This window comes from Rattus norvegicus, chromosome 16 (genome assembly GCF_036323735.1).
Source record: "Rattus norvegicus strain BN/NHsdMcwi chromosome 16, GRCr8, whole genome shotgun sequence".
Taxonomy (NCBI): domain Eukaryota; kingdom Metazoa; phylum Chordata; class Mammalia; order Rodentia; family Muridae; genus Rattus; species Rattus norvegicus.
Genome location: NC_086034.1, coordinates 33,575,725 through 33,603,605, shown reverse-complemented (window position 1 = coordinate 33,603,605; position 27,881 = coordinate 33,575,725). Strand labels below are relative to the sequence as shown.

The 27,881-nt window shown below is 44.8% G+C and overlaps 1 protein-coding gene across 6 annotated transcripts in view; it reads right to left on the bottom strand.

The window, feature by feature from the left end:
* Palld (palladin, cytoskeletal associated protein) overlaps positions 1 to 27,881 on the bottom strand; it is a 393,294-nt gene that overhangs the window by 28,631 nt on the left and 336,782 nt on the right. For all 6 annotated transcript variants that reach the window (XM_039094916.2, XM_039094914.2, XM_039094915.2 and 3 more), the window contains 2 exons: positions 9,389 to 10,063; positions 1,328 to 1,463 (listed from right to left, as the gene is read on the bottom strand). In XM_039094916.2, coding sequence (XP_038950844.1) covers positions 1,328 to 1,463; positions 9,389 to 10,063 — 811 coding nt within the window. The remainder of the gene's footprint in view (positions 1 to 1,327; positions 1,464 to 9,388; positions 10,064 to 27,881) is intronic.

Genomic DNA, 27,881 nt, shown 5'->3' with positions numbered 1-27,881 from the left:
TATCAAATGAAGGTTACTACGAATGCTTATTTATTGCTAAACAGATAAATATAGGTAATATATATGTATATGAGTTATAAATTATATACAAACCAATAATATGGTTGATTTGTACCATATAGAAGTTTTATTTTTAATCCAAGAGAATCCTCATCCATAAGGAATCCTTAAATTAAAAAAAATGGTTTGTGTTTGGGAGGAGTTGGAGAGATGCCCTCACCTGGCTAAAAAAAATTCCCATAAGCAACTATTTTAATCTTCCAACAGCTTTTGTTGACAGCATCAGGGAAAGCTTCCAGCGTGTGCAATCACTGGTTAGGGTGGGGGGGTCACATACTTCCCTCCTTTGCAGAGCCTCAGGACCCAGTGAAATAAGCATCACAAAGCTCTCCAGAAGCTTCATCTTTCTTACGATTAAGAGCCTTTAATCACTGGTATCATTTCATGATTAAAAATCCCACGGACCCAGAACATTTTCTGTTCTGAGAGGGTTTTACGCAAGCTTCTTTTTCTGGTATTTCATGATAAAGCCAGAAAAGACTCATCTCCTATGTTCAGGCTACCTAATCTGCTAGCCTTTCCCAGCCCTTTAAAAACTCCGAGCTGATACAAAGAGATTAAACAAGCAAGCAAACTCAGCTATGGAAACTTTAAGTGGCGGACGAACCATCTGTTTCCCATCAGAATGATGGCCACAGTCAGTAACCTACAGCCTTAAACCATGAGTAGTTTCTGTTGTCAAGTGTGGTAGCATTGCTTTAACAGTACTTGGAACAAGACGGCGGGACGGGCATTACTATGAGGTGTGGGAGCCGCGTCTACTCAGTCAAGGAGGCCAGGACTCAACTGAGGCAGTGGCTTTTCTTTCTTTTTTTTTTTTTTTCCTTTTTTTTTTTTCGGAGCTGGGGACTGAACCCAGGGCCTTGTGCTTGCTAGGCAAGTGCTCTACCACTGAGCTAAATCCCCAACCCTGGCAGTGGCTTTTCTAGTACAGGTTATTCTGGGTGAAATCTTTCATCCCAGTTCACTGCTTCTGGGTTCCAGCAATCCCAGGACACCTTCCTATGTCCCCCCAAGGAGCCACCTAGCAAGGATGGACTCTGTGGGTCCTTTACGGCAGTGTCATTAATCACTTGTTGTGGTGTCAGCCCTAGTTGCTGCCTTCACCACTTCTGGTTCTCTCCTACTCACTAAGAGGGATGCTGAGATTCAGTGATAATGGCAGAATCTGGTGTCCACGTCTTATGAACGTGAGCCCGAGAGAACCAGAATAGACCTGGCTAGTGGGGGCTGGGATTCCAAGTCTACACCCCTCTTCCATCAGTACCGGTTGGCCATTGTTCAGAAGGTCCTCCTTGAAGCGAAGTTTCCGTTCCAGGTCTTGAATGACAGCGTCCTTCGTGCCTTGAATCTCCTCGTCAGAGGCTATTCTGGCGGTTCTACTGGCCTTCTTTGGAAATCCCCTGCACAACAAAAGCAGAAGGCAATACAGTTCATGGCGAGGCATACACAAGTCCAAGTCAGCATTCACAGTCAACAAAGAGAGAGCATAGATGCCGTTCATAGTTTATCTTTTTCAAGCATCTACAGCTACTCATATGGAGAGAAGATGCTCTCAGGAGTTCAGGAAGCACTAACTGGAACCCAGTCTTGTAGAAGGTTCAGATATCTGCAAGGGGGCATATTCATTGGCTACACACACTGTACCACAGACAGGGAAGGCCTGTGTTCCAATCCTAGGGAGTGGCAACGTGAAATGAAAATATGGTATGTCTTCTATCAAAGCTTAGACTCAGCCTTGATCTTGGGAAAGCTTCTGAAAGTTGCTTACTAAGTATATGTAAAACTATATAAAACTGAATGCAACATATGAATGTCAAGAGGACTTAAAAAGGACAAATTTCTCTCATGATTTTTAAAATTTCTGGTCCTTCATAATTCGATGATTGATTCCAATGGCAAGATTACAAGCCTCATTAAGCAATGCAGGGGTAGAATCACTTGTCAGATATGCTTGGAGTCAAGCTCTAGGGGTGTAGCTTAGTTAGCGGAGTGCTTGTCTGGCGTGCACAAAACCCTGGGTTCTATACTCAGCGCAAGCATAAGACTGGCGTGTAATTCCTGCTGCCCCAGAGCTAGGAGGGAGAGGTCGAAGAGGCAGGAGCTCAAAGTCATTGTTGGCTACATAGCAGGTTCAAAGGCAGCCTGGACCATACATACAATACTCTGTCTAAAAGCAGTGAAAACCCTTCATTGTGTCTTGTATATTTTATATGTCTAATATAAGGGGCGTTTTATGCTGAATTCTTAATGTGCCTGCCTTTTGAGTGTAACCCGTCACAGGAAAACACCCCTTCCAGTGTGAATGCTCAAAACAGTGTACATTTAGAAGGGTTTCAGAACTGGATTTTTCACTTTAGGGATATTTAACCCAAGTCACATTTATTACAACCCCTCCCTTCACCACAAGTCCTGTTTGACGAGTGTAAGCCTGTGTTATAAGACCTTTGGGGTGGTTTTACACAAGAGGGCTATGACAGGCATTACAGTGCATGACAAGCTTTCAATCTGGACTCCTACAGTAGGTCACATAATAAGTAACACAGCAGCAAGACTTTTCTTTCCAAGGGCTGCAGCAATTCCTACACTGTGCAGCAGAGGGCGCCAATGCCACGTGTTGGATAGGTGTGGACTTCTGGTGTCTTCCACACACTGCTTCCTATTTCTCTGCCTCTTCCCTGATTATCTCAGTGGGAGGAAATCAATGAAAGAGGAAAAAAACATGTAAATGGAAAATGAATGGCCCATCCCCACCCTATTTAACATAGTTGAATTTTGAGATTTACAAAAAAGAAAAAAAAATCAAGCTACAGAAGAATGCATAGAGTAATAAGGAAGCAAAAGCAGCTCTCGAGTATGCGGACCAAGGGCTCACCACGACCCGGAGGAGCCATTAGTGGCAGCTTGGCAGCATCATTCCAAACCCGATTCAGCAGAAGCCCAAACTCTGGGCTGGAGCCCGGCAGTCTGCATTTAATAACTTCTCTGGGTGACTCTGATACATGTGAAGGTTGGATAAACAGACTCGGGGAAACATAGACATGTGCAAAACTATAAAAAGAAGAGAATTATCAACTCAGAAGTTCAGGGTGGTGGTTAGCTTGGGGGACAGTGAGTGTACGCGGCTGCTGCAGGGTTTCAGAGGTGCAGGAAGTGGATGTTTGAGTTCATTACTAATACATATAAATTACATATTAATTACATATAAATTACATATTAATTACATATCCCGTTCAGCGGGATATTTCTAAATAATAGTAGAAAGTTTACTGCAAATGTGTCAAAGCATCACCCACCTGACACCATCACTCACTACGGTAAGAAGCAATGGGCTTATCAGCTTTTGACTTCCTATTGATCTGCTTCACCTTGCTGGGAGCAGAATAAACCCAAAGCATGCAAGCAGAAACCGTGAGGACCTTGAAACTGTGCCGAACCCTAAGCTAGTCGTCAGTGATGTCACCTATCCCAGAGACTGTGTACCTAGTCTTCCCAGCAGACATTCTACTCTATGGTCTACACTTCTCGGAGTCCTTGAAGGGTCCTGATTCTGGTGGGTGTTTATCCTGAATGCACAGAGAGGTCAACCTCTGTCCTGGTTTGAATATGCTTGGCTCAGGGAGTGGCACTATTAGAAGGTGTACCCTTGTTGGAGAACGTGTGTCACTGTGGGCGTGGGCTTAAGACCCTCATCCTAGCTTTCTGGAAACCAGTATTCTGCTAGCAGCCTTCAGATGAAGATGTAGAACTCTCAGCCCTTTCTGCACCATGCCTGCCTGGATGCTGCTATGTTCCAGCCTTGATGATAATGGACTGAACCTGTGAACCTGTAAGGCAGCCCCAATTAAATGTTGTCTATATGAGAGTTGCCTTGGTCATGGTGCCTGATCACAGCAGTAAAACCCTAAGACAACCTCCTATCCCAATGTAGGGGCTTAGACAGGCGATTCCCGGCCCCAGTGCTAATTCTAAGAAAATCTGAGTTTTTTCATTTTTCTAAGCCTTAGCTAATTTAGTAAATGTGGGTGACAGCCCAGGGCCACTGAGGGGAATGGACTGGAAAAGGAGACATAAAGGATTCTCTCTGACAGAAATCTACCATCTCATCCCAGCCTTGTTCTGCAAGTCAGCAAACCCTGAGTATTTCATCTGCTTGTAAGTGAGTCTCCTGATACTTACAGAGGAAAATAGCCTATCTAATTAATAAAACACATGTTTCTAGGTCTGCCTAGTTCAGTCAAATTTGCCCCATGCACATTGGAGTTAAACATTAAAGAAATGCAGAGGGCTGGGGATTTAGCTCAGTGGTAGAGCGCTTACCTAGGAAGCGCAAGGCCCTGGGTTCGGTCCCCAGCTCCGAAAAAAAAGAACCAAAAAAAAAAAAAAAAAAAAAAAAAAAAGAAATGCAGAAACCATAACTTCTTTAACTTTTGTTCTCCTCACTGGGAAGTGATCTTGAGATTTAAGGAGAGGGGAACAGGCAGAAAACAGGAAACAAACTTGCTTATGGCACCAATAGTCATGTGGATTATGATCAAGAATTCAGTTTTCAGTCCCATGCAGCCGTTTAGCAAACACACTCAGTCTTCTGGCTTTATATAGTGGACATCTTACTCCTGAAGTCCGAGCGCGTAGGAGGCAGAGGCAGGAGGCTCACCAGTTCCATGACAGCTTAGGCTATATAGCCAGACCCTGTCCCCAAAAATGACAAACCAAGCAAGAAGAACAGCAGCGGAAGGAAATGGACATGATTTCTTGTTTCCTCTTAGTTTTAAGACATTTTTCTTTGCTTACAGAATTAAAGGAGCTCACACTGTCTCCGTTTTGAACAGCAGTTACTCTAGTAAGAGTCAACCAGTTGAAGGATCAGTTTAGCCAATTCTACAACTACTGAGGGCTTGGCAATGCCGGTGGTAGGTTAAGCCACCAATGCAAATTCTTTGAGTTCTAGGGAAGAAAACAAAACACAGCAGTTGATTTGTAAGGTAGCAACTGCATTCCTTGGTGACATTATGAGATTCTACACAGTAGGCATTTCATGTATAAAAACGAAGAAAAGCAGCTTCGTCTGACCCAGCCTCGACCTGCCTCATACGAGACCGCAAAGACAACTGAGCCCCACACAGGCCTATATCCTTCTTCACAAACACTGACTGATGACCAAGATGGGGAACAGGTTAAGGAGCAAACCGTATGGTGTTCTGCAAGCCATTTGTGCAGAAGGGAACCAACCAAGAAACAGTGCTGAATGCAGTCACAGAGAGGAAGGACGTGGACAAGTGCCAGTCATTAAATATGCCAAGAGACTCAGCCTGAGTAATGCTTTCAAAAGCAAGAACCTTTCTTTTACCACTTAAGCGCTTCAAGGGTTGGGCTGGTCACCTATCGACTCTGTGTCTAGCTTTCTTCTTTTATAGAGTATAAGATATAGGTTTTTATAACACAAAGGTCATAGCAGAGGGTGCTACTGGAAGAACATATACCTGGCTTAGTAAGAGAGGTCACCACAAAACCTTCAGTGTGAAGGTAAACCACAGAGAAAAGACAGGCCAAGAGACCAGGCTGGATGAGAAGGGTATTAAGAGACCAGACATTTTCTAGAATGGGCACATAACTCCCACTGCCTGGCTTTTCAGAGCTCTACTCTGCTCTATGTGCTAGGGATGCAATACTGATGGAAATAATGTCACACTGCTCATAAAATCATGTTCTACAGTGGCGATGACTAAGACAGGAAAGAAAAGGATCCAAGGAGAGGACATCCCACAGGGTTGTGAGGGCCACACAGTGTCAGGTGTATAGATAGATGGCCTCTATTAGAGCGGTCAGGTGACTTACTAGCTGAGGGTGTAAGGGACACCCGTGTGGAGACCTATGGAGATCTGGGTAGACAGAATAGTCAGAATGAATGTCAACAGTCCACAAGGGAAGGGATAGCAAAGACATCATTTCCCATACATAACTTTAATCTGAAACCTTTAAAGTATGGTGTGTGGTGGGCAGAGCAACTCATAGGAATAGTTTAGAAAATATTTTAGAGAAATGAGTTAAAAACTGCAGATGGGGTTAGAATAACAAGCAAGGCTGGTCTTAGAAAAATGGAGCACTAGAGAAGGAAGACAGGGGACAATTTCTTGGGCAAAGCTTTTGAATACTGTGCTGTGATTGAAAGAGGCAGGGTTGGGTTTGTTTCCTCCTGTGGAACGGCCTTTGACAATGGAAGAAGGGCTGGCTCTTTAGGAAGTGAGACAGCTGCTGACAAAGGGATGTTCTCCCTTCAGAGTTGTACAATAAAATAAAAAACGCTTATTTAAAGTAAAGTGCACTCAGACTAGATTCCTCACAACACTCCATGCCCAGGGGCAAACCTGAACCAGTAAACAACTTGGAACGGGCCCCTCTCCACTTCAGTGTGTTCACTGAGTCCAGCTGTGCAAAGAACCTGATGAAGCAGTTTACCCACGCCTTGACAGAAAGTTGCTTGCCATTTTAAATAGTGTCGCTGTGTTTGGGGCAAAAGCGTTTCGAGCATATATAGAAGCACCTGAAGGTAAGACCTTCCAGGTCAGGCCCTCCCCTAGATACTCGCCTCCAGGTCAGTTCCTGCAGGTAGGGCAGAAAGAGCTCTGCAGACAGTCCACCAGCTAGAGTTCAAGCTTACTCTAGTCCCTTTACAGAAGCTGAGGGTCCGAGGGTGACTAACTCCACAACCATTTCAGGGCTTGAAATCACAGGCACTCTGGGATCCTTTCTATATTCAAGGGTATCATACATTCGAGGATATGTAAAGGATAGTATTTTTAATCAGTTCTATTTTTATATTGAATTTTAATGCTATGCTAAAATGGTTAAATGAGCAAAAGCCACTGTGCCTAAGTGATCCTAGGGAACGGAAGTGACCTGATCCAACACCCCAGACTTGGCCCTGTCATACACGGACCCACTAGAGACTGAAATGGCTACAGCATATCAGAGGAAAACATGTTACTAAAGACTCCTCTATCAAACCCCAAGAATGGCTTCTTCAAGAGAAGGCAAATTTCCTCAAGACGAGAGGGCAGACACAATACAGTTATGACTTACTGGGCTATTACAGATCTGGACCCGAGTCGGCCACCACTATTGGGTGGCACGGAACTTGACAATTGCTCGGTAGTTTCCACAGGCACAAATCAGCGTGGCTTCTCCATTAAGTTTGAAAGAAATGTTAGGAATGTCTGGACTCTCGTGGTAGTAATTATACTTTGGCTCCAAAGACTAATTGTGACACACAGAGCTGGCGGTGATGAACAGGCGCTCCTGTTGCCCTCATGAGGGGCATCCTTAGAAGTATTTCTAAGCCAGGCTCAGAAGGGACCACTGTCTTTGTCAGGCTGATTAAAGTCATGACTACAGGGTGCAAGTGAAAGACAACTGATAAAGTTCTGTGTGAGCGGTACTAGGCCTCTTGGCCACAGGTAATGCTTCATTTTCTTCTGGCAAAATAAAGGCTCAACCCAAAAAAACTGGAAAAAAATTTTTCCTCAGGCAAGCTCTCTGACTCAACTTTCAACAGAAGCCCATTACCATGTCGTTACTATACTTTTTGACTTAAGCACTCACGTTGACTCTACTATTTCCAGTTGGGATTTGAGAAGAAGCCAGATTTCAAATGTGGAATTCATGTAATCAACATTTAGAAAGTTGGAGACAAAACAAGTCGCTGCCACTCCCCGGCTCAGGCTGGCTACAGCAGAGGCTGTGTTCATTGTAACATGACTATATCCCAACCAAGGGAAGCTTTGAGAATAAAAATAAATTCCGTTTTTCACTCCTGTTTTGTCTCTGGGCATCTGGCAAACTCTGCAGTAAGATTTCAGTAGGAAGAATAAAGACACGGGTTCTAGCCTGCTCGGTACCAACTCTTTCAAATTTTCATTCTACGTTTTTTGTTTTTTTTTTAATGGTTGCTCCTGCATATTGAGATGCACATGTGGAGGTCAGAGGGCAACCTGTAGGAGTCAGTTATCTCTTTTACTCTGTGGATTCCTGCGCAGAATTGAGGCCCTCATCTAAGCCCCCATCTCACCAGCACCACTCAGAGCTTGAGAGTCTCATGGTTCCCATGCAGGCCTCAAGGTTGATGTTTAATGGAGGATGACCTTAAGCTGGTGTTCTCTTTTTTGACTATACCTGAATGATGGGATTACAGGAGTGCTGGGGTCTGCACTCGAGAGCCAGAGGGCTCCCTGGCAACAGAGCTGCATCTCAAGCCTGCACTTCCCTGGCTTTTAAAATAAGCTGTGAAAGAAGTGCCAGCTTAGCCTCCACTCACTTTTACATTCCAACGAACCTTGGTCTCCACACCTGCGTGGTGTCTGTTCAGGTTATTACTGTGGTTTTGTAAATAGCTCGTCTTTAACTATTTAAAAGAATTTTACGGTTGTCTGGTTGTCCGCCTGAGGTTAGGAGCTGTGGAACTGTTTGGGGAGGATGAGGAGGTGTATGAAGGTGTGTCACGGGGGGTGGGGATGGGCTTTGAGGTTTCAAAAGCTCATTCCATGTCCAGTCTCTTTCTCTCTCTGTTTCATGCTTGTGCATCAGATGTGAGCTCCAGCACCATGCCTGCCTGCTTGACCTAGGGCCATGATGGACGTGGACTCTGACATACTAGAATGGGACCCAGATTACATTCTTTCTTTTTGTAAGTTGCCTTGGTCATGGTGTTTTGTCACAGCAATATAAAAGTAACTAAGGTAGTCATGAATAGTTTCCCCTTCTAACTAGATATATTTAAAGGATTGTTTCTTAATTATGTTTAGTCTTTCTAAATATATATCTATGTATATATATATGTATATATATATATATGTATATATATATATATATTGTTTTTCAACCAAAGCCCATCTAGTATAACACTGAGCTGAACTAGGGCTTAGTTTGGTGGGGAGAGTATGGCTTGGGAGACAGACATTCCATCTCAGTTTAGTGACTATGTGGAGTCCCGTTATGTTAGTGGGACAAGGATATCTCTTAGAAAGGTACCCAAATGGAATAATGTAATCTGTATAAATGCTGTATAAATGGCGGTGGAGGCCACTTTTATGGATAGCACCGTAGAGAGTTTGCTGATGAGAATTTTAAGCAGCTGCCTTTAGAAGAGAATAGCGGCTCCTTAATGGTAACTTATTGCCACTTGGCTGCTGGTGTGACATCCAAAGGATGGGGTGGTGTAAAAGGGAGGATGTCAGATTTCACTAGGAACTCCTGGGTATGCCGATTTCTGGGGACACTGTCAATGGGGGCAGAAGGGGGGGTATGCTGGAGGCGCGCAGGTATCACTCACGCGGGGGTGACGCCCTTGGGCAGCCCCAAGGCGTTGACAGCGACAGGCGGAGGCTGAGAAGGCAGCAGAGCACTGAGGAAGGCTGCAGGTGTCTGGCCAGGGCTGAAGCGGGCAGGCGAGGCACAGTGCGAGGTGGAGCTGGGCAGCGGCGGTGGCGGCGGTGGCAGCGGAAACACGTCCGGCACCGGGAAAGCGGTGGAGGGGCTGAAGACCGGCGGCGGCGGCGGTGGCGGCGAGGGCGAGGACGGGCCCCACATGGCCTCGGGTTCCACGAAGGGAGGCCCGGGCGCACGGCCGAATGGCCTGGGCGTGGGGGACAGCGGCGATGGCAGACTGGAGGAGCTGGGGCTGGAGGTGGGTGTGGGCAGCCCGGACGCGGGACCCAAGTTCTGCGCCGCGATGAACTGCTTGGGGCGCGCGTAGTTGAAGGAGCCGGAGGACTGCATGGCGGTGGAGCGGGAGGCTAGCGCGCTCATGGGCTCCGAGGGCACCGGCGACGCACAGGCCGCGAGCTCTGGGAAGGCTGGTGGCGGTGGCGGGAAGGGCGGAGACGGTGGTGCGCTACTGCCGCTGCTGCTGCTGTTGCAAGGGACACCCGGGGGCGCAGGGGGCCAGGCGCACGCCTCCTGCTCCAGGCGCACTTGGTTCTGCAGTTGCTGAAGCTTCAGAGGATCCCTGGGGACACAGAGAGAAAAGAGAGGAACTTCAGAGAAGGGGCGCATCCCAGATGGAGTGAAGCATGCATACACGCAGTTTCTCACAGAAGCCTGACCACAGTTGGACCCAAGGTATGGTATAGTGAAAGGGCTTGGCTGATTCACTTTGGACAAAGCAAGGAACGGTAATGCCAAGAGCTCATTTCAACTCCACGAAAGGGGCTGCGGGGATGGCTCAGCGTTCTGAGCAGACAGTAAGCACTGCTCTTGCTGAGGACCTGTTTAGGTTCCCGGACCAATAGCTCCCAAAGCCTGTAACCAGTTCCACGGGATCAGCCGCCCTCTTCTGGCCTCCGAGGGCACTGCACTCACTTGCATCCTCCAACCCAAGGACATAATTAAAATTAAAAACAAAGAAATTGAACTCCGGGTAAGAGGAGCCAGACCAGCTTGTTGATTATGATGAAGCTGTTGTGTGATTTCCAACAGCATGTTGTAACAGAACCAGAAGAAGCATTAAGGAAAAAAAAATTGGATATGAGTTCCCAAGCTATTTGTAGACAATTTCGGGGAAGGAAAAAATTTCATCCGAACAAGAAAGCTAAAATTAAAAACAAAAGTCACTTTGAGTTATTTTTAATAGATCTCAGTTAATCTGCTTTGCACCCTTCACAGCTGTCAACTCAGTACTCATAATATGACAAGCTCAGTTTTTCCTCCCTTAAAACTGGACACAAAGGAGTGGTGTCTTTATGAATGGGGAGAGCTGAGGCAGGAGGATCAAAGATTTGAAGGCATCCTCTGCTACAGAACATGAACCTGTCTCAAGAAGCAAAACATACTGGGTGTGGTAGCATATACCTCTAATCCCATTAAGCTGGAAAGAGCAAGGTTCCAAGCTATCCTTAGCTACAGTGAGATTTATCTTCATGGATGGATGGATGGGTGGTTTTGCTGCACATATACCCATGTACCTCCTGTATGCTAAGCTATTTCTCCAGCTGCATTTTGTTTTTGTTGTTGTTGTTTTGTTTTGATTATTGTTGTTTTTAAATAGAAGTCACCGAACAGCTAGAACCCATTCTTTTACTCAAAGGTTTTCTTGTTTAGATGAATTGTGTATCTACTTTGTTTCGTTTTCAGTCAGGTCAGCAAAGCAGGCGATGGCTGGCCAGAGGAACTTCAAAAGAAGCTGGCTGTGAGCAAGCAGATCAAACGCTACAGTTCCAGAAGGCGCCTTTGCACTCACTTTTAAATGTTAAAATGGGGTGAGGTAGGAGTAGGTGGCTCACGGATAAACACTGTGCTGGGTCAACTCTGAGCATTAGCGTTCAGACCCCCAGAACCCACGATGAAGTTGGCCATACCTGTAATCATAGCACTCAAAAGTCAGGGTCATGGAGTCTCCAAGGAAAGAGAGCAAACTAGCCAGGAGCCAATGAGCTCTGGGCTCAGCCAAAGACCTTGCCCTAACATTTAAGGAGGAGAGCCAGAGGACACCAGACATCCACCCCCAGCCTACACATTCACTCGAGCAGAAATACACACACACACACACACACACACACACACACACACACATACACACAGGATCTTACACGCACACATACACACAGGATCATACATACATACATACATATATACATACATACATACATACATACACAGAGGATCTTACACACACACACACACACACACACACACACACACACACACACACACACGCACACACAAGAAAATGCCAGTGATTTTTCTGCTTGTTTGCTTTTATCCTCAGGCATTTAATCTTCAAAGATGAAGGTTGGATAAACTCAAAGTAAGAGCAAGAATAGAACAGGCAAAGAAGCTGAAGGTTTGTCATCAGGTGCCATTAGATGTAGTGACATCACAAATTCTGCCCTCCTTCCTGTGCCTTTGATAGTTAGACACACTTTCATCCACGGAAAGGCAAAGAAGTATTTCTCCAGAACTGACAGCAACAAAGAGAAGAGGCTCTCGATTCCTAATCTGCGTGAGGCATCAAAGATTTTTAATAACAAAGGACTTCGTGGGATCCTACTGAACTTGAGTATTTTAAAAGGCAGTCAACCGCTGCTCAGACTCGCCACTCCCATGAAATTCCAGATGTCTGTGTGGTTTGGTAGACTGTCTGGCACATGAGCTCCCACTTCGTGTATTTAGGACCAGACTAGGAAGAGAACTTGTAAAAGCCACCCACCAGCTCCAGGAAGACTCTACCCAGGACTCGTGTTCCCATTCCTCAAAGCCCATTCCACATCCTCTGCCTTTACAGCTGCTCCGTCTTCCAAGCTACCGAATGCTCTTCGGCGGCTTGGCTGACATCGCACCTGGTGACTTTTGTCAAAGTTCCCCTACTCTGTCAGCTTTACTCTTCACAATGGCAAGAGAGCCACGGATGTGTCTGATGATAATTTAAGTGCGGCCTGCATCAGCAAAAAAAGCTGGGTGGCACTGGGGCTGTCCCAGAGACCACAGGCCTTCTATCAAAGATGAGGGAATGGCTTCCTAGAACCACCTACGCTGCTTCTGACTCTCTTCACAAAAGCCATCTTGCTCAAGGATGTTCAAAGTGACCAGCTGCCTCAACGGCCCTCCACCAGGCTATTAATTTTCTGCCTCAACAGGCTATTTAAAAAAAAAAAAAAACTTTTTTAAAGAGGAAGAATGACAACACTTGCTAGCTCAAAATGGCCTGAGAGCTGCCAAGGCACCCCACCCTCAGAATAATATAGTGATTTGGCTACTATTATGTATCAGGATGGTAGGAAGAACTTTCCCAGGATTGTTAGTTACTTTCCCTTTTTCAGTGCTTCAGCCTGGAGTTAAGAGCATAAGGTGCAGGAAACAGGCAGGATCAGGAAGCCAAGATACTGACAATGAATCCTCAAGTGTCTATCTTGATTCCTGTTCTCGATCATCAGTTTTATTTAAGCTCTTAAATGGATTTGACACCAGAATTCCGTGATATAAAAATGTGCATTTTTTAAATCACTGTCTCTGTTTTCACTGGGTAACCTTTATGGAAGTTGGTTTTCACAGCTCCAAGAAGGCAAAGGGAAGCAGAGACACCAGAAAGCTAAATCTGCCTGTGCCGTCTGGAAATTACTCAGAAGGTGTTTGTTATTCAAAAAAAAAAAAAAAAAAAAAAAAAAAAAAAAAAAAAAAGAAAGAAAGAAAAAGAAAAGAAAAAAAAAAAAAAGGGCTCATCTGGTTTCCCCATTCCTTTATCCTGTTGGCTTTCCTTCGAAGATGAAGAAGCTACAACAAACCTTTTTGGGAATCCTGCTTATGCAAGAAAACCCGGGCTACAAGCCTCTAAAAAGCCTTAGTCACGACCAGGTTTTCAATGCCATTGTGCTCAAGTCTCTGGTTATACACCAGCAAGCCATCAGATTCTCCGCAACTTCTTTTTTCTCCTCTACTCACTCACCACACCCCCAGAGTTCAAGAACTTTAAGAGTTTCCCCACTGTAAACACACCCTAACGTTCTCAAAGGTTCAATACTTCAGGAAAGAAAACTGCCCAGAGTTTCTGTTAAACACCTGTCACGGTCCATTTACAAACGGGAGAAGTTGGGCAAGCTGTTCTAGGTTAGAGTGAGTTCAGAAACTGTGTCTGCCCTTTGATTCATTCACGACACCAGCATGCCAGCACAGAAGAACCTTGACCTTCTATGTAATTAAAAATATACCTGGGGTCATGTTTCCCTCCCAGCACCTCTCTACACTTAATGGCTCCTTGTGGGGAAAGCATCAGGATCAATGGAGTTTGATAGTTAATATAGTTTTGATGTGAGGGGCTGGCTCACAAAATCTTGCCCTGGGTCTTTCTCTCCCAATATTCAGTAATAGAGAGATTTGCAAAAAGACGTGCAACGCTTCCTGCATAGTATTCTGTTCTCTGGAGAGTTGATGTCTGTGCTCAGGACAAGTGATGAGAAAAAGAAACTTCTGGAAATTGGGAAACCCCAGCATGTGTCCTGGGAACCATGTCTGGGTAGTGAGACTGTGTCCCCTGTTCACACAGATAAAGACGGAGTATTCATAACCACCAGGAGAAACCCTTTAGACCATGGGGGTAGACACCATGTGTGATTTAAGAATAAGTATGTTTCTTACACATCGTCTTTCACTCTTGACTGCGTAACCCAGAGGTCATTACAAGACAAAGAACTGCTGAGCACCACGTAGAGCCCTAAGCCCCTCTGTAGCTGCTGTGTGTAAGCACCACAAATACAAGGGATGTGGCGTCTACCCTCCCGTGACATCCAGCCAGGGGCCGCAGCGGACAGATCCATCACCGTCATGGATGACAATGGACATTTCTGGCTACAGCATTCTGAATTCACAAGGAGGAGGGTCTCGGACTGGAGTGGAGAATGTTTGCCAACTTTGCAGTGAAGACAGAGATTTGAATCAGAGCTCTGAGTATTCCAAAATCTATTTATTTCCCACCTCAGATAGAATTTAGGTCAGGATCAGTGGTGAGAGAGGTGAATGTACTCATTCTGAATAATTAATTTTACAGAGCATTATTTACATAACATGCATTGCCAAATATTATGAATTAATGCAAAATAGAACTCCATTCAGCTTTGATTAAATTCCTTCTATAATTTCTCAATGCTAGTATCTCTTGTGTAAATCACACATGCCTCAGTTACGGCTTTATATCATGGGTAAACTCCATGAGGGCTAAAAATAGAGCAGCTTGGTTCACTGCCTCATCACTGCTGAGTAAAAGGTAGAAAAATCACAAACTTGAGAAAGTTCATTTATACAATTAATATGTAAATCACAAATACAACCACACACATGTATGAAAGTTCTAAAATGAAATCCATCAGTTTGTAGTATGTTAACTTCAAGATTAATTTCAAAAAGACCAACAAAAAGTAAGCCAACTGAGATCATGTTACTTGGCCTTCGGGGGTTATGAGTTTGAAAGTAATTATGAATTCAAAAACGTTCCCCTAAGAACGGGAGGAAGAGTAGGGATAAAGATGTGCACTCTCTACAACGTACCACAAAAGAGAATGGTAAAGTCAAGTTAGAACTGACCCCTTCTTGAAATGAGTCTGCGTGTTCAACACGTATTGCCAAATAGCCTACACGGAAGCTACGATGTCCCACTCCTTCATCTTTAGTCCATTCTGACATTTTTGTAAATTTTGTTGACTCTAGACAGAGCCAGAGCTGAGCACGATTGATTTTCAAGAGAGGGTTAGCCTGGCCAAGCTCAACACATGGCCTGAGAGTTACTTTTAGAGAGTTCTGTCCTTTGCACTTAGAATAAGAAGCACATTTGGCTTCACAGCATAAAGACAGTAGCCTCCTGTCTCAGTTCATAAAGTTCATCTCTGTTTGAAGTCATTCGCTGATATGTGTGTGTGTGTGTGTCAGAGAGAGAGAGAGAGAGAGAGAGAGAGAGAGAGAGAGAGAGAGAGAGAGAGAGAGAGAGAGAGAGAGAGATTGCTGCCCAATTCACACTCTTCCTGGGAACTCATGGGAAACTCAAAGCATAGCTTCCACTTTCTTATAACACAAAGAATAAGGACCATGAGGTTGGGGAGCTGTGATCCATTAAGTACGGATGAGACTGCTCATCAAAGCTGAATCCTACAGCTGGCTCCAAGGAGACCAAGAGTTTTCATCTAGATTTGTGCAGTTCCAGCTCTCCACAGGAGGAGGTGGCCAGTTGGGCTCAGGGAGGTTTCTGAGTCTGCTCCAATACGTTTACAACCTCACCAAGAGATCAGGGCTTGTAACCAGGCAGACTATCTGAGATGCTGATGTGCGGATGGGCTTTGAAGATGCCCGAGGTCCTAGGATGCCTGATGAATCAAACCTCGTGGAACTCTGGTGCTCAGCCTCTTTGTGGGAGGAATGCAGGGAGGCATCGCAGTGAAATGCCTGACATGATTTTCATTTCTCCTGCTTCAAAGGCTAGTGAGAGCAGCGGGAAGATATTAGCTGTTGATTCTTATAAAAACTATGCTAATTTGGTGGACATTAAAGGAGCGTGAACTGTTCCCAATTGAAAATGCATGCTATTAACTCGTAACACAGACAAAGCACGCTTTTGAACAAGTCTGTTTGCTAACCTTTTTGGTCAACGCTTGGGGCAGAATCAATGATCTCATGTCTAATTGAAACACCAAAGAAAACCCCCTGTGAGACATATGTGGAGAACCTTTCAGATCTTAAGCATAAGATTTCCAAGAGTTTTTGAAGAACTGGGGTGGGAGGGAGAATAATTAACTTGCCATCTGACAATGAAACAAAGAACTTGGCATATTTTAAGGTTTGGGGATGGTTAATAGTTCTTCAATTTTCCATTGTAGAGCTTCGACCGCGTCTTCTGTGATTTCCATATAGGCTACACTGAGTAGATCTAAAACAGTGGTGTGCTGTCAGTGCTTGTAAGAACAGCTTACTACTGGGGGTCAAGGGTCACATCTTTCAAAGCAAATCATCATTACTTGCTCACTCAAATGTCTACAAAACACCAATTCTCCTGCCTCCCTAGGCTCCCTTTGAAACATCTTCTCCACAGTGCCTTCGCCGCTACTCACAGACCAACTACTAAATAAACATTTGCTGAATTTAATTAAGGTCCCCACATGTGTCAGCTCCACTGAGCCGAATGGCACTTAGTCACACACAGCTGCCCTTTTCTACAGAAGCAACCGTAGAGGTGAGGCTGCCACCGCACAAATATTTATAAGTAAGAACACAGTCAGCGAACGATTAGAGTTCCGTCCTTTCACTTTGCGATGCCCTGGGCACCTATGTTCTTCGAGAGTTTGCTTATCCTTGCTGGGGCCAATTTTTCTTTTTTAATTTTAAGGTGGAAATTCATAATGCAAGCTAAGATCCTTGTAAACTTTGACATCCTATAACCTGGGCTGGTTAGTCCCTCAAGATTTCACTGCTGTAAAGAAACTCATTTGAAGAGAACGACTGAACAAGGAAGTCAGTCAGCGTTTGGCATTTACTAGTGTGTATAACACACAACAAAGGAATAAATTCTCTCTCTCTCTCCTCTCTCTCTCTCTCTCTCTCTCTCTCTCCACACACACACACACACACACACACACACACACAGAGAGAGAGAGAGAGAGAGAGAGAGAGAGAGAGAGAGAGAGAGAGAGAGAGGAAAATGGCAAATGCTCTAAGGGGCAGAGTCCTTCAAGGGACAGCATCCTTGGCTTCAGGTTCTGCTGTGATGCTTCCCACTGGAAGGACTCTGTGACAGTCTCCAAGTGGCTCAGTAGCCACCATTCTTTAATAGCCTTCACCCCTCTTCACATCGCAACCCTGATTTGGTAAATCTTTCAAAAGTTCACGCCTGCGGTTGTGCTGGCTAGAAAGGTCATCCCATGCCACTCGGAAGTCTTGTGATCCCACTGTCTTTCTGGGATATCTCTGGCAAGTGACTCACCCATCCTTTCTTGATGCACTCTGACTCCTGGGTCACCAACACAACCATCCTTAGTTTCCTGTTTCTCACCCTGGCTTTCTTCCCCTCTCTGGTCCTTTCCTTTGCTCTCTAAATCTGGGTATCTTTCCGAGATTTAAGGCGTTTCCTGACACCACAACAAGCCACCTTCATCCACACACATGAAGGGCTGCATCCACAGCTGCACTGGGAAGCATATGAACAAAGACCAGGGGTGGGGCATGGCCTTTCTTCAAGCTCTTCTTTGTATGGGCCCTGTCTCTCCCTCATCCACTGACCTCAGACTTGGAAGGCAGTTCTGGTACGCACATCCACATAACTTCTAACTTAGCATGTCCAAAACAGAGTCTCTTTCGCTTTAATCTAATTTCTCCTAACAGCATCTGACAGTCAATGCCAAACAGGTCTAAAAAGCCAGTGTAAATACTGCTTGGCTACACTCTTTCAGTCTCCCAAATTAGTTGGTGTCTCCTTCTCCTCCTCTTCCTCCTCCTCCTTCTCTTCCTCCTCCCCCACCCCCTCTCCTCCCCCTTCACCTTTCCCTTCTCCTGTCCCCCAGCTTTTCATCACACTTTTCTCTTTGTGGAGTCCTGTCTCTGCCTGCTTCTCTCAACCTACTGAGGTGGCCTTTAGTCTTTGGTGCCATTTCAAAGCCCATGTCTTCTTACAGCCCCACCTAACACTGTCTCCTCCTTCCTTCTGCCAGCTGCTCCGGGCACAATCAGGAGTGGCATCAGTGACATGTGTCACCCATCAGGCAGGTCTCCCAGGGCCAGGCCTGTGTTTTTTTGACTTCCTTATCATGACAGTGGTTCAGACTCAAATGCCACTAAATCCCCGTGTAGAGACTGCCAGGCATACTTTGATAAGAAGTGTAGGAAAAGGAAATATGTCCTCTAAGGAGGAGGAAGGAAATTTATATATTAATATTTATGATAATGCAGTGTAAGTATGTACATTGGTACTTTGGTAATAACTGTAGTTACAGTTTTGGCTTTGTAGCATCCAAAATAAGAAACTTCCATTCCCAAAGAAGTTGTTTGCGAACCTGGCTGGCAACAGAGTTCCTAATTTGGCATCTGTGAGGCACTCCACCGTGTTCCAAGCAGTGGCAGGCTGTACCGGTGCCCGTTTTCCATTTTATTTGGTTATCAGTCAAAAATGTATCGAGTTTGTATTTGCTTTGATAAGTGTCTCAGGGATCTTTTTTTGGCTAACCGAGAACTTTAGTCATCTCTAAGTTACACTTTTCCTTCCTAGGGCCCATTTCTCCTCCTCTCTCTGACTTAGGAAACAACAAAGTTGGTCCTCTATAGAAAGAGGGCAGGGTTCCTCTGTGTGTCCTCAACTGAGGCTCACAAACATTGGTGGTGAGGATGGCTGAGATACAACCCTGCTGCCTGCGCTGGGGTTTTTCTCAGAGCTGCGAAGACTGACACTAATAAAGAGCCATGGAGGAGTTTCTATGCAGAAAGGAAGCTAAGCACAGGAAAAGAAGCCAAGTGGGCAGGCAACAGGCCGAGGACAAGGAGGGTAAAAGTTTATCAATTTTATTATCTAAACCCACAGACTGTCAGAACAGTTTTATCTCTAAATTTCATATACAAGTGATTTTTCTCCTGCTCCTTCTTTTCCTTTTCCAGCTTTAAAAAAAAGTGACCTTAACGGTCCCCAGAACCAACTTCCTTATTTTATATACGGAAATGGAAATATAGCTGACTTGACAACGTTATCAGCTCGTTGGTGACAAAGACGAGACACAATTGTCTTGATAGTAAGAATACTGAAAGGTGACCGAAGAGCAGTGTCCAAGGCTGATGCCTCAATAAATGGATACGTGTGCACTCAGAATAAAGAGACAATCACGTTTGGAGCTGTCGAACACGCTCGTCTCTGGACAGTCAGACTATAGTGAGCTAGAGGCAGCAGGGGACCTTTTACCTTTACATTTTATAATTTTATATGCTGTTTGAATTTTAAAAATCACATGCATGAAAAAACCCCTATAGTTAACATGCTTTCAAGAGGCTGGGAAGAGAACTTAGACTGTAAAGAGTTGGCTGTACAAACAATGAAGACCTGGGCTCTGTTCCCAAAACTATGTAAAAAGCTGACCGTAGGGTCACAGCCTTGGAATCCTGATACTACAAAGAGGGAGACAGATACCCTGGGGTCCCATGGCCAGCCAGCATAGCCTAATGGGTAGACCCCAGATCCCAATGAGAGACCTTAAACACACACACACACACACACACACACACACACACACACACACACACACACAGAGAGAGAGACAGAGACATGGAGACTTTAAAATATATCTGAGGCTAGGTGTATAGTTGTGTGCTAGCGTACTTGCCTAGCACACGTTATACATAAAATGGCAGAAGTATATATCTTTATCACAACATTTCTTGAAAAAAAATCAATAAAGGATGAGGGAGCAGGAATGAAGGGAAAGGGGAAAGGGAATGGGAAAGAAGGGGAAGGGGAAAGAAAGGGGAAGAGGAAGAAGAAGGAGGAGGAGGGGGGAAGGGGAAGAGGAAGGAAGGGGAAGGGAAAAAGGGGAACAGGAAGGAAGGGAAAGGGGAAAGGGAATGGGAAAGAAGGGGAAGGGGAAGAAAGGGAAGAGGAAGAAGAAGAGGAAGAAGATGAGGAGGAGGAGGAAGAGGAAGAAGAAGAAGGAGGAGGAGGAGGAAGGAGAAGAAGAAGAAGAAGACTACGACGATGACTATGACGACAATGAAGAAGTTGTTAAACTTGGAAATCCTGGACAAGCGTTTTCTGTTTGAATAATCAGGACAAAATTCCCAGTCTTCTACCTCAGCAAGAGGAAAGGCAGCTGGAGTGGCTTGGCCAGCCCGATGCCTCCCCACGAGGTTTTCACGGGGCTCTGGCTTCCTGTGGGGCATGCATAGGGGGCTCTGCTGATGTGACTGCTCGTTCTGTAGGGCAACATTTTTCTGAGACTGTTTCTGTCTATGATCCATCTGTTCCTTGTAGGCTAACTCTGGCCGGCAAAGGCAGCAGCTTGGCTGTAGGACTCTGCTTGGCACGTTCGAGCAGGAAGCTTGGTAGTAGAAGTGAGGGCTCCAGCTGGGCCAGGCTCTGTCTCACCTACAGTTTTGCTTGCACGGATTTTTCCAGATTTGGTAGGGGACAAAGAAGCAATAGGAGAGCGTGCTACCTACTGCCTGTGCCCCAGTTGCTTCTTAAGGACCTTGTAGGATCTCTCATTTCTGAGGATGTGTTCCCAGAAAGACAGCTCTGTTTTTCAGTAGCCCTGGCCTTGCATGGAAGATGATGGGGCGTTCTCTTTAATTGGGAACCTTTCCTACCCTTTTTAATGTCTACCATGTTTGACTTGCAGCCTAAAATAGTATTTAGAAGAAGGTAACCTTTTCACCAACATTGCTGAGGAGGCTTTGCTCCCATGTCTCCCCACATGGTCTATCCTGAGGAAGGCGACTCTTCCCTGAGGATTGGGATAGCCTCAGTCCCACTTGCACTTCACTAAGCCTGTTTCAAGTGCCAGAGGGCAAACTCTTCCAGGAGCTTTGAAGGTTACAGCCTTATTCTGGCACTTGGCTGAGACATGTGTGCGGACTCAGGACTCACTGTGGCTACTCCATGCTGATCCCCTTAGTGGGCAAACACCCCTGCTTCTCTCAAGAAGCTGCGTGGCCCCCACTGGAGGGGCCCTGGTTCTCATTAGTTAAGGGGTTGGGAGTCACTTAGTCTGAGGCTTTGGCATGTGCTGCCTGCTCCCTCATCTAAACTTCAAGTCACTGACTTGACTGTTATAGTCAACTGACTTACACAGTGAGACCTTTCAGGTACTCAGAGAACAGATATGGCCTCCAGGGAGCCCCCAGTTGTCTGTATTACTTGAACTCACACCTCTACTTGTATTTACAGACTCCCCACTGACTTGTTGTAAACATCTGAGAGGTCTTCACCTTGACTATATCTTTGAAGGCCCAGGACACTCTTTAAAGTTCCGGTGTCTTCCCTGACACCTCTGGGCCATAGTGCTTCAACTCAGTCTCTCCAGCACTGGCTCGGCCGGGCTCTGGGCATCACGGGCAGCTCTGGGCTGTGCCTACTGCTGGCTCCTTTGATTCTGCCAGGCTGACTTTGTGTATAGCACTCACTGGGTGTTCATGTCAGAATAGGATGGCTGCCATTTTGGAGAGATGGCTGTGTCTAGACCTCTGTCTTACCTTCCCCACAGATGTGACTTCAGGGACAGGACAATCAAGGACGGGGATGGAATCTGTTGTTTCTTTCTATCTTGTCTCTTCTAAGGAGCCTAAGGGACCCCAAGTTTACAATCTCTCCCAAAATTGGGAGGAGAACAACACATGGGAAGAGGACTGACAAGGATCTGCTTTTGTAACATAGGTATGTAGACTTCAACATTTTTTTTTTTTTTTGCTAGAACCTTGCTCTCCCCACCAGATGTGGGAGGGTATTAGTCAGCGCTCCTCCCCTACAATGGTGCCCTCATCGTGTTCATTACACTAGGGGATTTCTCAGAGTAAGGCAATGTCCTCTAGATAGAAACCCACAGTCTGTGCACACTGCTAGGAACTGGACCCTCTGTGATTTCTCATTCCCTACTCAGAATTACCTGCAAGGGATTTTCATGCTGTTCCTGATATTGTCACAGCCTGGACGCACTTGAACCTTCCCTGAATGTCACTGTCCCTGTCCTCTACCACTTCTTTTAGATTAGTCTTAACCACTTCTTGGGAGCTTCCAAATTGGCTCAACACTCAGTTGTGTAAGCCTTGGCTTCCCTGAACACACTTAAAGGTTGGAAGACTCAGAACATTCTGTCTGAGGAGTCCTGGTCTTTTAGGTCAGCCCCCCAGTGGTGTTGGAAGTGGCTCTTTTGATGGTACTCCTATGGTTTCTTCTAGAACTTACTATTGAAGGCAAATACTTAAGAAAGATGAGCCTAGACACTCAGAAGACCTTAAAGGACTGGCTGACCCACAAGAACTTGAGTAATTCCTCTTTCCCTCAGAAGGAAATGCTAGGTTAAGGAAAGTCCCCTCAAAATCCCAGAAGTTTCTGTCTTAAAGAATTTTGCAGAACAAGAGGAGACACTGTGTTATTGTCTTAGCAACTAAATACCCTGGAAACTAAAGAAGAGATTCACTGATTAACTCCCTGTGTTTGAAGCTACCTGGATGTGGGGGTACTCCTTGGAGGAATTTAATCAACCACATATATTACTATTATTACTACTACTATCACCAATAGTCAGGTAGGATGTACGTATATATGTGTGCGTGTGTGTGTGTGTGTGTGTGTGTGCGTGTGTGCGTGTGTGTGTGTGTGCGTGTGTGTATATACATATATATATATATGTATATATATATATATATATGAACAGAATATTTGTAGAACAAGCACAGAAGCAAACAGAACAATGTTAGAAGCAACTAGAGTTTTCCTCTTACAAAAGCTGGGTGTGGCTGTGAAATCACAGCTAGCCCCGTCAGCACCCCTGACAGTTGAGCCACCTAGGCCTGTCTTCTGCAGATGTGTCTGTGGACTGGTTGGTGATCTTTGTGGCTTTGACTACATCTTTCTGGTCTGAATATCTTCATGATCTGTGAGATATAAATCTGAGTTGCTGTTTTTACTTTCAATACCTTTAAGAAGTTTTTCCGAGCTATTAAAAAATAATGCTCATTGCTTCTACTCTGCTGGTCTTCAGTCTCTTGAACGATTGTGTCATTAACTATGGTAGAATTCAGTAAGACTTTATGCTTTTACATACTCAGGAAAGCATTATTGTAAGAGCAGGATTTTTTTCCCCCAAAATTTCCATGAATACGTGCCCATCTCTGAAGAACTTATTAAACAACATCTCTGAATAAGTAATGCACTGCCAACAACAGTTCTGTGTATCTCAGTGTTGCAAGGGTAAGTGAGAAGAATGCATAGTTGGCTCTGGGTCCTCAGAGTAATCTATTTTCCATTCAAGGTCACCCACCGATAGATTAAATGTTAATAACCATGACAGACAAGTCAGAGGTTCTGTAGTATGAACAAAGGCTTTGCTTGGTCACCAGGCTCTGGGTCCAACCTGGAATCTGAAGAAGGAAGAGGGTATAAAAGAAAACAAAAACCTTAAAAATGCCCTTGGCAGGCTCAGGAGCTGCAGTCAAACATCATGAATTAAGAGATTTGTGACCTGGGAAGGAACTATATATTTGAAATGCCTTTTTTTCCCTTAGCTTTTGACCAGTTAACCTTGACATTTTTAGAGGCCAAAGGGTGAGATGCAAAATGGACAGATTCGACTAGTCTTTCCCCTAGGATGCAGAGGTAACTTTTAGCAGTAAATGAAGTCTATCCAAAGGTGTATTGGTAAGAGCTGTTGTAATAAATGAGGTTTCTCCCTCAGAAGTGGTTAATACCACTAACATAATCCTGAGGCCAAACAACCCAATTATTTAATGTAATAACTCCCCAGGAAAAAAAAATAGAGAAATCTGTCGAAGCTCCCTGGATTTTCCAACACAGTTATCTATGGCTGTACATAGTCGAGACTCGTTAATCTAGCATTTTATCGAATGGCATTCTCTATACTGTGGTATTTATGACTCCTTCCAAAACAATAAAAATGCTGCAAGATCTTGAAATGCCTTTCCCAGGAGAATTTCACAGTCTGTACAGCTGTGGTGCTGGACTTAGTTCACATGTCAGTCACGCAGCTTGTTGCCTACCACCTGGAGGTTTCTATCCAAGACGATAAATGTCACGACTGCATATTCCTCCATTCAGAGAGGTAGTATAAGCAAATGAATGGGTGTGGGGTTGTTTTTCCTTTTAAATGTGCGTGGCAGTCACATAATGTACAGACGGAAGGAAGGACTGGGTTATCTTCCCCCCTCAGCATTAGACTGCTGACAGCCTTCGTTCGTTCCAGTTTCTCCTGTGAGAACATGGAGGTGAAAGACTCTGCCCACCACTCGGCTTCTAAGTCTGTGCTCTGTGTTCTCAGAGGAGCACGGTGACAAGGGAGGGTGATGTTCCACCTCAGTCAAGCAAGAACATGCTCGTGCTTTAAGGGGAACACAGAGCTGATTGTCCCGTGTCTGACTTCCCAGTAGCACAGTCTCATCACACAGGTGTGCACATGTGTCCTCATGGATAAGCACCTACCCCCTCATACACTGGGGTGGCCCTGTGCTTGCCACAGCCAGAGTCTTCTACACGAACTCCCATACTGAACACCTTTGTCGTCTCATTCGGTGCCATGCTTACGACAGCACTGACTGGTCACTCAAAGAGCTGGAGAAGGAATTACTTTTGAAGTTTTACTTAGGTAAATATGAATATGAAAAGATAATTGGTTTTTTTTTGTTTTTAGAATTTGTTTGGCTCAGTTCTCTTCTCTCTCTCTCTCTCTTTCTCTCTCTCCTTTTCTTCTCCTTCTCTCTCTCTCTCTCTCTCTCTCTCTCTCACACACACACACACACACACACACACACACACACACACGAGTGAGTAAACCTTTTCTAAGTAACCTGTGTCACTGTGCTTCTGAGGGTGTCTTTTCTATTTCAGCTATGTGGGCTACTGCTTCCCTGTGTTAGGGATGTTGTCTTTTGGGCCAGGCATGGAAACCATGGAAACCATGGAAACCATCTTCTTCAGTCTCTCCTGTTTTCTTTTAGGTTGTAAATGATGTCTTCTTTTTTTCTTTTAAAGATTAACAAGAATGTCTTTAATTGCTTTGACAGTCAGAGGAAAAGAAGCGGCCTTAGAGGGCAAAACATTTTTTTCATAGCATACAAAACAAGTCACCCTACAAATGACTCCTTAAACCCTCAGGGGAACAATGCATGCACCCGCCTGTCGTCCTGTGATAATTCACAGCATTGCATATCGATGCTATTAAGTGTTTTGCACTTTCAATCTCAGTGTCTAACCTTCTCCTCCTACCGTGCACCCGAGAGCCCCATGTCTTAAGAAAGAGACCTCTCTGTGGGCTAGGATCCCAAATGGGCCTGCCACGTGAGATACTCAGCAGGTTCTCCTCACCGGATGGACCCCGTTTCTACCACAGGATGGCTCCTTAATATTCTCTTCTGGCTTGTAACAGCGGAAAAAGATGGAGATGACCACTGAGAATATTAAATGCTATTTTTGCAACAGTGGCTTAGATAACAAAGGTTTGAATGTACTCAATCTAACACCTCAAGACCTGCACTGTGCAAATACGGCAGCCGCTGGGTGTGGCTGCTGAACTCTTGAACGGTGTTAGTCCAGCTTAAGATACGCTGCAAATTCAAAAGATATACCAGATTTTGGATAGTTTAACTTACAAAGGAAACGTAAAATGATCTCATCACTAATGTTCATATTATTTCCATGCTCAAATGATATATTTTGACTATATGGGGGCGAAATAGACTATATTATCAAAATTAACATCACCTGTTTCTTTCTTTTTGTTAAAAAATTACATTCACTTGTTTGTCCGTGCAAGTGTGCACAGGAGGTCACAGAACAACCTGTGGGAATGGGTTCTTTGTTTCACCATGTGGGTCCTGGGGCTAGAACCTGGGACGTCAGGCAGCAAGTACCTTAGTCTACTAAGCCATTCTGAAGCTCCTCACTCTCTCCTTTCTCCTTTCGAAGGAGACTACTAGAGAACTGACACTGAATAAGTGGCCTGCTTGCCTTTCTACTGGACTATGCTCTTAGAAGCTTGGTTCTTACCTTTGCAGTGTCCCCTAATTTTGACCAATTATGAAGCTCAGGTTTTTCTGTTTTAGCTAAAGATTGTGCACCCTGCAGCCCACACCCACTCCCCATCCAATGCATAAAACCATTTAGAACAGCAGTTTTCAACTTGTGGGTTACGGTCCCCACAGGGGTCACAAATCAGATATTTATTTACATTACAATTCATAACAGTAGCAAAATCACAGTTCTGAAGTAGTAACAAAATAATCTTACAATTGGGGTTACCATAACATGCGGAAGTGTATTGAAAGGTCATGGCACTAGGAAGCCTGAATGGCTAGCCTTAGAATCTAGTATAGAATCTGGCTTAGAATCTAGAAAAGTACAAAACCAGCCTCAAGACCCAGAGCCCATCTTCATATTCAGGGTGAGCTGAGGGGGGTGGGAAAGAATGTAGACCAGACAATACCAGATGGTGGGAAGCAATGGCTGCTAGATACACACCAGCTCACACACAGCCCACAGGCACTCCCTCGCTGTTACTGCTTCCTTGCTAATGGCCCTTGGATGCCAACACTCTCTAGTTAGGAACAGCCAGTATGCAATGCACAGGGCTGATCTCAGGGAAAACTCGTCTAGTTACAGATCACAAGAAACTTTCTTTTTCAAAGCAAAAGGTACATTTTTAATAATAGTATTATCCTTGATAAAACTTTGAGAAACCCCAGAAAACAGCTTATGATACACTGAACACATGAATTTTAAGACTGTGCCTCCCAGTGTCACTAATTTAGTTTGGCTAAGCAGTGAGCAGCCCACTTGTTCTGCAGCACATTCCCCCCTGGAATTCTGCTAATACAAATAAAACAAGAGAAGGGAGCCCGACTTCTCTCCACAAATAGTACTCTTTTTTTTTCTTAATATTAGGGAAGCTACTTACAACCTGAAATTTTACCCTAAACAATCAGAGTCTAATTCTCAGTGAGTGACCAGACAGAGAACTGCTCTCACCAAGGGTCTTCCCACAGGAGGAGAAATGTATCAGTACTGCAGTTTCATTTTGTCTTGAGACAGGGTCTCAGGTAGCCTAGGCTAGCCTTGAATGAATTGGTTATGGAGCTAGGGATGCCCTTGAACTTCTGGTCCTCTTATTTCTGTTCTTGAGTGCTGGGATGTTAGGTGTGCAGTACGCCCATTCAGTGTGAGGGATCAAAGCTAGGGCTTCTCCCATGATAGGCCAACACTCTGCTTACTAAGCTACATGCCAGCCAGGTGACAGCATTCAACCACAGTGACACCACCTCGAGTGTTAACAAAGTGCATTTAACCCCTCAAAGAAGGTACACTTAGAAAAGTACATTTGATGTTCTTCAAATTTTTGCTTTCCATGTCTAAAACGTTTCATTACATTTTAGTTATTTGTGTGTGTGTGTGTGTTCATATGTGTGTGTGTGTGAGTCTGTGTGTGCACGTATGCATATGGAAGCTAGAAGACAGCTTAAAGGACCATGTGGGTCCTAGGTTTTGAACTCAGGTTTTCAGTCTTCGCAGGAGGCTCCTTACCCACTGAGCCATCTTGCCAGGCCCCCTTCTTCCTGCTTTTGATAGATGCTTGTATTGCTGTGCATACTGAGAGGAG